Raw genomic sequence first — 8,369 nt, 5'->3', positions numbered from 1 at the left:
TTATGAAAAAAGTCCCGTGTGGAAGGGATTACGGTTTAGCCATCTAACTTAGAGATATCAAATATAAAATATACAAGAATAAGGGCAGAGAATCGTCAATTAATAATAGAATTTTTGTTCTATGTGTGCCATAAATATCGCCATCCACTTTAGAGAAAAATTTGTAGTTTGGAATCAGTAGTTCTTTGACTGCTATTTCTAAATTTTCAGTATGTTGGAGAAGCAACTCAATTGCTAATCCCTGTATATTTATAATGATAAAATATATATATATATATATATATATATATCAGACTGGAGCCTGGTGTTGCCATCCGGTTTCACCAGTCCTCAGTCAAATCGTCCATGCTAGCATGGAAAGCGGATGTTAAACGATGATGATGATGATGATGATGATGATGATATATATATGTATACACACACATATACACAATGGCCTTTTGCACAGTTTCTCTCTAGGTAGAATCCACTAATATTTGTATAGACTGAGTGGAGCTTGGAAACTCAAAAAGTATTGGGCAACCTGAAATGAAACAATGAGCCATGCAGTGGAATTGAACTCTGAACCATATAGTTGCAAAGTGAATTTTTTAACCATAAGGCTGTCTATATGGAAATAATAGTTTTTAAACTAGCTACATTATAAAATTAGTAACAACTTATCTGTTTGTTTCTACAAACTGAGCAGAACCGCTATAAGAAAATGGTACAAAAATGTCAAATTGTTCTGAATTCAACTGATGAATTTGAAGTAATTTAGAAGGCATGTTTCAAATATTTCTAATCTAAACAAAAGTTAATAGTTTCTACATTTAATACCAATCTAAGATAAGGAAGAAAATCATAAAAGTTACTTTGCAAATGCTTAAAATATTTACCTGTAGAGGGTGATACTTAAGGCAAAGGATATCTTCATCAGCATTGCATAATGATGCGAATTCAACTAAGGGGTCTTGAAGTCGACGTGCTATAGAAATAGCATGCCGAAGTACTGATGGGTATTCACGAAAATCAGTCTACAAAATTTGAAAATGCAGAATAAATACAAAGAGAAACTGTTATAAGGAAAAAGTAATAAATTCAAAATGACTACTGCCTTAAAGAATATCTGTTATACATAATAAATTATCAAGATTAAAGAATAAAAACATGGAACAAGAAAATAAATGAAATACAACATGAAATTTATTTATGAAAACTAATATAAAGATGGCAGTTTCTTTGTGTCCAAAGATAATGGCACACTCTCAAGTGGCTATATCAACCAATCCTTGACACGGCAGGGCCCCTCTTCCTGCCTATGCTTAGTATTTTTAAGTGAGAGTCTGTGCAATCTGACCAAAGTGGCTCAGCGGGCTAAATTTTCTCTATTGACCAGAAAACTGTAGGTTTTACACTGGAGTGGCCATATCCTAGGTGAATTACTTTGTAGGGCTGAAAAGCAGTATCTAACCTGGTGCTGCCAGAAGGGTGTCAAAGACGATGCCAGACTGCCTGAGGGGCTCCATTCCTTGATATACCGTTGAGGCTGACTCTCTGTTGTTTTTTCCTCTCCCAAGACACTCATCAAAGTTTGTGCTTGGAGTTTCTTCCATAAATGGCTAATTAACTCACAGCTGTGACCCTGACAGGTGCTACTACTCCAGATCAGAGTAGATTTGGGAATAACAACGGCTAAGAGGTGGTTTCACACTCCTCAAAACTCATGAAGTACTGAACCAGGAGCCCAATACCAGATGTAGTTTAACGTCATACTCTAATATACATTAAGGCAAAAAATAAAATAACTTGAATCTAAGGAAAGTAATGATGGTTTCAATCATCATTTCTTTGTAACAAAACCAAAAAAACACGACTTTGTCTGGAACATCAAATTTTCACTCTCTATATAGCACACAAACTTGTACTCACAGTAGCTCTATTACTGTTTTCATAAACCAAAGCCAGATCATGTTCTACAAGTTCAACATTTATAGGTGGCATGTCCTGTTCTTGTTCTAATTCACTGATAATAGCTTTGATGTCATCGATAATCATTAAGCTCTCCCTATAAGATAACCAAAAAGAGTCTCATGAAAGGTAAAATCAGAAAAATATAATAAAATATATCTCTACTATAAATGTTTTTAATCATCAGAAAATAGGCTGAGAAATTTCGTAGAAGAATATTCAAGATAATTTCATATAATACATTTACATTCCAGTGGCATGTAAAAAGCACCATCTAAACGTGGTTGATGCCAGAGCCCCCTGACTGGCTTCTGTGCTGGTGGCATGTAAAAAGCACCCACTACACTCTCGGAGTGGTTGGTATTAGGAAGGGCATCCAGCTGTAGAAACCTTGCCAGATCAGATTGGACCCTGGAGATTGGAAACAAACCCAACTTTGATGATGCTTGTTTACAGCTATCATGTAATGTCTAGACAAGCACACACACACACACACGTTTCTATCTATCAAATCAACTCACATAGCTTTGGTTGGCTAGGGACTATAGTAGACACTTGCCAAAGGTGGATGCACACACAAAGTGATGCCTGGATAATGTGCAAATTTGGCACACATTGCAACTAATTGGCCAATAGGATCATGTGTGCATTTTCACTAAATTATGAATTACAGCAAAAAAAATTTCTTGCCACTTGTTCAATGTAAATCATCATGATAATATTTTTGGCTTTGCCCCATGGTGCAGTGTTGAAAAGGCTGTCAGAGTTTCCAGCTCAATATAAAGAAAAGATCCACCAGGTTCAATACAACTTTCAAAAAGTGCCCTTGAAAGTTGTTAATGGTCATAGCAATGCTGTGTCATACAGAAAATTGAAGCCTTTGAAATTCAAGTGACAAATCAGTTGGCTTTCCAGAGATATTCTGGAAATTAAAATATTCATATTCTATAAATGTTCCCAATATGGTCATGACATCTAGAATGTTGCAGCATATTTTTGAAAGTGAATTTTTTTACCAATGCAAAGTTGTCATTTTAGGGAGATATAGCTGCTATTTCTATCAGGTTGAAATAGCAAATAACATATGATTTTGAGGGTGTTCATAGATGATTTTCTAAGTATAATATAGACACACATATAAATATGCAACAAGCTTCTGCAGTTTCAGTCAACCAAATTTTATTCACAAGGCAATAGTCAACACAAAATTAGAGCAGAAGAGAATTGCTTAAGGTACCAAGCAGTAGGACTGGATCTGGAACCATGTAGTTGCAAAGTGTACTTAACCACACAGTCACATCTGCTTTGTTTCATAATTATGCTTGCCAATAATTAAAACTTTTGAGTATCACACTTATTAATATTGCCAAAATTGAAGCACAAGAAGTGAATAATAAATTTGCAACATATAATATTTAGGGAAGGAATTTTTTAAGAGAGAACACTAAATATCTGAAAACCAAATCACATAAAATATATGAATTTCCCTTTCTTCCATTTTAATGTCTCTAAACAAACTGAACACTTAATTAGCTTCCCTCTATTCTCTAACAAATAGAGATCCAACTGGAATAAATAAAATTACTCCATAAATATGATAGTTACCTTGATTCTCCACTTACTGCAACAACATGAGGCTTTTTCGAAGATATAAATTTCTTTAATTTTGCAACATCTCTTTCCTAAAATTAAAGAAGATATGAAATCAGTATGAAAATAATTTGAAAAAAAAAAGTTACTTTGAAAAGACCAGTGAAAGATGGAATACTTTACCTTTAATTCTTTGTCTCTTTGACGCCATGCATTGCGCCGTTTTGTTAAATCTTGAAGTCTGAGAAAATCAGTAACCTGACCATTGCCATCAATTATCACAGCAAAGGATGGTATATCCCTTAAAGAAAGAAAGAAAATGATTGAAATTTTATAAACTAATTTACATTTTACAAATAAAAAGATAAGATTCAAAAATATTTCAATACATTACATAAATTTTTATGCAAATATATTTTTAAGATATAGAACTTTTGAAAAAAAAAAAAAAAAGAAGCTTGTTTAGTTCAACACAAGTTAAAGCAGTTAAAATAAAATTTAAGTCTTTTTAAAAACATATCGAGTAGAAATAAAATCTTACCAGGAGGTACTGTAGGCAACACCCATAACTTTCAGTCCATTACTGTTATCATCATAATCATAATCATCTTCAAGTTGTTGATCAGCTTGGTATGGAGCAACTTTTAAATAGTTGTGCAATTTACGACAGCATGCCTATAAATTAAAAACGGTTATTGAAAATAAAAATGCAAATTTTGTAAATAAAATTTTTAAATAATGCATTTAAAAAAAAATTAATAGATATAATCAAATTAGAAACTTTGCCATTTTCAATATATTTATGGTTGTAATTTGCTTCTGAACAGAAATTATATATTCTAAAATGTAAAAAGATCAGCAGCTTTTACTATTATAAAACAAGAATCATTTACCGAGAAAAAAAAAAAAGATTGATACAGGAGCAGTCTAAATAATGCAGATTGACTGTAATTTCAATGTTTTTTAATAGTAACAGCAGCCGAGAAAGTTGGTAGCTTAAATATTGGTATAAATATTATAGAAAATGGGAAGAGTCAAAACTCGGGAAAGATGTATATATTAGGGTCATTGAAATAAATGTAGAATTGAGTCATAGAGATAGGAAGTACTAGGATTGAAGGATTTTGTGACAAACTGGCAGAGAAATAACGACCAAATATATAAAACGAATAGAACAATTGTCTGTAAGAGACATGAACAACCAAGGAATACCTACTCTCAAAACAAAGTCTTTTCCTTCTTTCAGTAATTTTGCACGAATTTCCTTTTCCATTTGGGGATATAAAATTTTATTGAGAGCTCTTTCTAATGCTTGACTTCTTTGGTTATTCCATTGCTGTACAAGTTTACTAAATTCATCCTAGAAAAATAAGAGCAAATTAAAACCTACATGAAAAGAGTTAAAGAGAAGGAAATGAAGGTGAGAAAAAGAGGGTGAATAATCAAGGTGGACTACTTTTTAATTAAAAAAAATAATAAATAAATAAATCACTCAAATGATTAAGCAGTGTTGACATAAAATATTTAACTTACTCTGTAATAAAGTTGTTGAATTTCTTTGAAATATGTTTGTGTATTTCCAGAGAAATTATCCATACTGAATTCAATGACCAACAGACCATCTTCTTCTGCCTACAAATATAATTCAGGCAATTACTAAAGATGAAAAAAACATTTATATACAAAAAGACATAATAGCAAAATAAGTTAATAACTAATGCTTCTTACCTGAGAAAGTTTTACAAATGCATCATCTTTCAGGTCTATAACTGGCTTATTCCGCAAATATTTGCAACTATAACATGGATGGCTCTCATCAATTTCCTGAAAAGAATATTTTATATATAGTTATGCATGTGTGTGAGTGCAGTATAAAATAATTTAGTTAAAGCTGTCCTCATAAAGTTTTCTTAGAGTAGTGCTTAGACAAAATCCCTTGCAATATTAATCAATACATTCCTTTATATGTATTAATAAAAATAAGTGAAAAATAAAATGCATTTTTAGTTACCTTAAATAAAAAGTTATATATTCCAACAGTAATATAATGAAAATACAGTTTCCATTGAGTAATAAAAGTTAAGCCGTTTCTTAATACTTGGAACCCTAAAACTATTTATGCAATGATGCTTTACCCCACAAAACACATGCTTTCCATCAAAGTTGACATCTTAAATGAAGTTGCAAAGAAATAAGGGTTATAAATTTCATAAGGTTTTTTATTACTTCTAAAATTCTGGTTATAGTCTATTAACAAAAATGAGTAACTTTCACAGAGAGAAAGATTTCTCTGTCAAAGCTGCAGCAAATTGTGCCTGGAAGTACAGCCATTAATAAAATAAATACCTGGAACCTTCAGTATTAGATTACTTATAATTTATTCCTATTCACAACTGTATGACCTCATTTCTTGTACACAGAAATTAGTTTATTATATGTAATACATATCAGTTTACTTACTTTCATTCCCTTTTTCGTTGGTCTTACTTTTATTTTAGCTCTCTCAAAGTAAGCTGATCGAATACACTGTCGCACTAATGGGTCATGTGCAATTTGCATTGCCACTATATGACGAGCACCCATTAAAACATCTTCTTCAGTTGGAAATTGACTAAAAAAATATATAATCCAATTATATATATATATATATAACAATTTAATAATATATCTAATATATATATATAATTAATAATAATATATTTAAAATTTTAAATATATAACACATAGAAAGATTTTGAAATGCAGAAGAAAAAGTAACTGTAATTGCTTTTATGATAAAATGACAATGAAACTCTTTTGGTCTATTTAAAAAACATGAATATTAAAAGTAATTGGGAAATTACAAAGGAATGACCAAACTCTTCCTGATGTTAAAAGTTTTTATAATTCACAATAGTATTACCAAAAATAAATCCATGACATGGAAAGCCAAAAAATAATTTACTAAATTAAGTATTTCTAATAACATCAATTTAATTGACCATACCCACTTATTAAGTCTTTAGCAAGCTCAGAAGGTTCACCAGGATATTGATCAACTTCATGACGCTGATAGTTATCACGTAAATTTTCCCCAAATTGTTCAGGAGTCAGTCCAAACTTCTGTGCAATATCATCTATTGATATAGGTTTGGAATTTAATTAGTCAATTATGGTAAATAACTATGAGAAACAGATTAAAAAAAAAAACAATTTCTGATGGCACTAAACCAAAAGTGTTTTAAGACAATAATAATCCATTTAAATTTAGTAAAGATCTTACTTTTGACAACCAATCAATTAGAATGAAAAGGAGAATATTGCTACAGCATGCAGAAACAAGTACAAGACTAGATGTAAAATTACTTCAATGCAAGTGGATTACAAAGCTATTTAGCTATTTTATTGTTATCAGTTCTAAGTTAATGAATCTAACTGCAACAAAGAAATCATCTTTTTTTTAAGCCTTTTCAAATATTGATATTGTTTACCTAGTTTTGCTTGTAGACAAAGGTCATATCCAGTTTTACGAGTGGCCTGCTTGATCGTATCAGTAGCTTCTTGAGCATTTTCATCAGAGTTTGATTCTTCTTGCTTCTTTTTCTTCTCCATATTCCGCATCTTTGGTATATCAGATCCATAATGGAGGAGGAAATGTTGATAGCAGTCTCGAAGTTCTTCTAAAGTTTGAACTTTTTTTACTCTATAAAACAATAATCAAATATATATATATATATATATATATATATATATATATATATACATACATACATACACACACATCATTATGAGATATGTGAATAATATACTGATCTTTATTCTTTATGTGAAGGTTCTAAGACAATATTTGAAATATTTGAAAGTATGGATGACTGCACAGGTTTCAGCACTAGACACCTCAATGACACTAGATATGTCTGTACTTATTCAACTTACAGCTCAAAATCACAGTAAAAGGTGACATAAATACTCTGCTTAGTTACAAAAAGATGATTGAAATTAATGGATACCCAGTATTCATTACTAGTTACCGTTAGAACTCCAAACCCAGGAAATAGAAAAACTTTGCCAGCATTTCTTCTCTGAAGTTACCACACTTCAGCAAAAGTACCACTATTAATGTCTGCAACACCATCTGAAGGAAAGAGCAAGAAGTACAGCTGGCACACTCAAGATATTCCCAAAGGAAGTGCCTATCTAAGAAATAGCCCCCCAGCAAGAGAAACACATGTACACTAGCCAACTACCTTATCTGCAAAAAGGACACAAGCGTGTGAATTTACATCATGTAACAGTCCAGTATAGCAAATGCAGTGAGTATTACACAGGCAGAATGATTCAACCACTACGCATAAATCAAGAGACAACTTCACACATATGCATCCTCATTCAAGAAAAGACTTTGTTAAATAAAGGGACATGAACAAAAAAATCTTAGTTACCACTAAAATCACAGACCAAGCACTAGTAATTTGTGAATTAAAATGATAAAAAAAAACAAAAAAACAAACCAACATAAAATCATCTACAACTAGCTTGAATTGAATAAGGTGCAATAGCTAGTATATTACAGACACCATATATGAAAAATGTGTGTAGTGGTTAGTAATCTATCATGGCGAATATGTGTGTATATATATATATATATATATATATATATATATATACACACACACACACATATATATATATACACACACACATACATATATATATACACACACACACACACACACATATATATATATTAGGAGAGAGAATAGTGATGTTGTAGGAGAGAAATGTGTTCGCATGGATGATGGTACGCTTGCACTAAATGAGGATGCAAAGAAAGAGGTCTGGAGATGCCA

At 31.4% G+C, this 8,369-nt stretch overlaps 1 protein-coding gene across 1 annotated transcript in view; it reads right to left on the bottom strand.

Annotated features, from left to right (window-relative positions):
- LOC106881379 (transcription elongation factor SPT6) overlaps window positions 1-8,369 on the bottom strand; it is a 42,778-nt gene that overhangs the window by 17,562 nt on the left and 16,847 nt on the right. The window contains exons 12-22 of the mRNA XM_014931746.2: window positions 7,011-7,222; window positions 6,527-6,656; window positions 6,001-6,151; window positions 5,269-5,364; window positions 5,074-5,172; window positions 4,757-4,900; window positions 4,082-4,215; window positions 3,724-3,841; window positions 3,556-3,632; window positions 1,912-2,047; window positions 879-1,016 (exon numbers count right to left, since the gene is read on the bottom strand). Coding sequence (XP_014787232.1) covers window positions 879-1,016; window positions 1,912-2,047; window positions 3,556-3,632; window positions 3,724-3,841; window positions 4,082-4,215; window positions 4,757-4,900; window positions 5,074-5,172; window positions 5,269-5,364; window positions 6,001-6,151; window positions 6,527-6,656; window positions 7,011-7,222 — 1,435 coding nt within the window. The remainder of the gene's footprint in view (window positions 1-878; window positions 1,017-1,911; window positions 2,048-3,555; window positions 3,633-3,723; window positions 3,842-4,081; window positions 4,216-4,756; window positions 4,901-5,073; window positions 5,173-5,268; window positions 5,365-6,000; window positions 6,152-6,526; window positions 6,657-7,010; window positions 7,223-8,369) is intronic.

Source organism: Octopus bimaculoides, chromosome 1, assembly GCF_001194135.2.
Source record: "Octopus bimaculoides isolate UCB-OBI-ISO-001 chromosome 1, ASM119413v2, whole genome shotgun sequence".
In the NCBI taxonomy this organism is placed as follows: domain Eukaryota; kingdom Metazoa; phylum Mollusca; class Cephalopoda; order Octopoda; family Octopodidae; genus Octopus; species Octopus bimaculoides.
The sequence above is the reverse complement of the archived record's forward strand: the minus strand, read 5'-3'. Positions and strand labels throughout refer to the sequence as shown.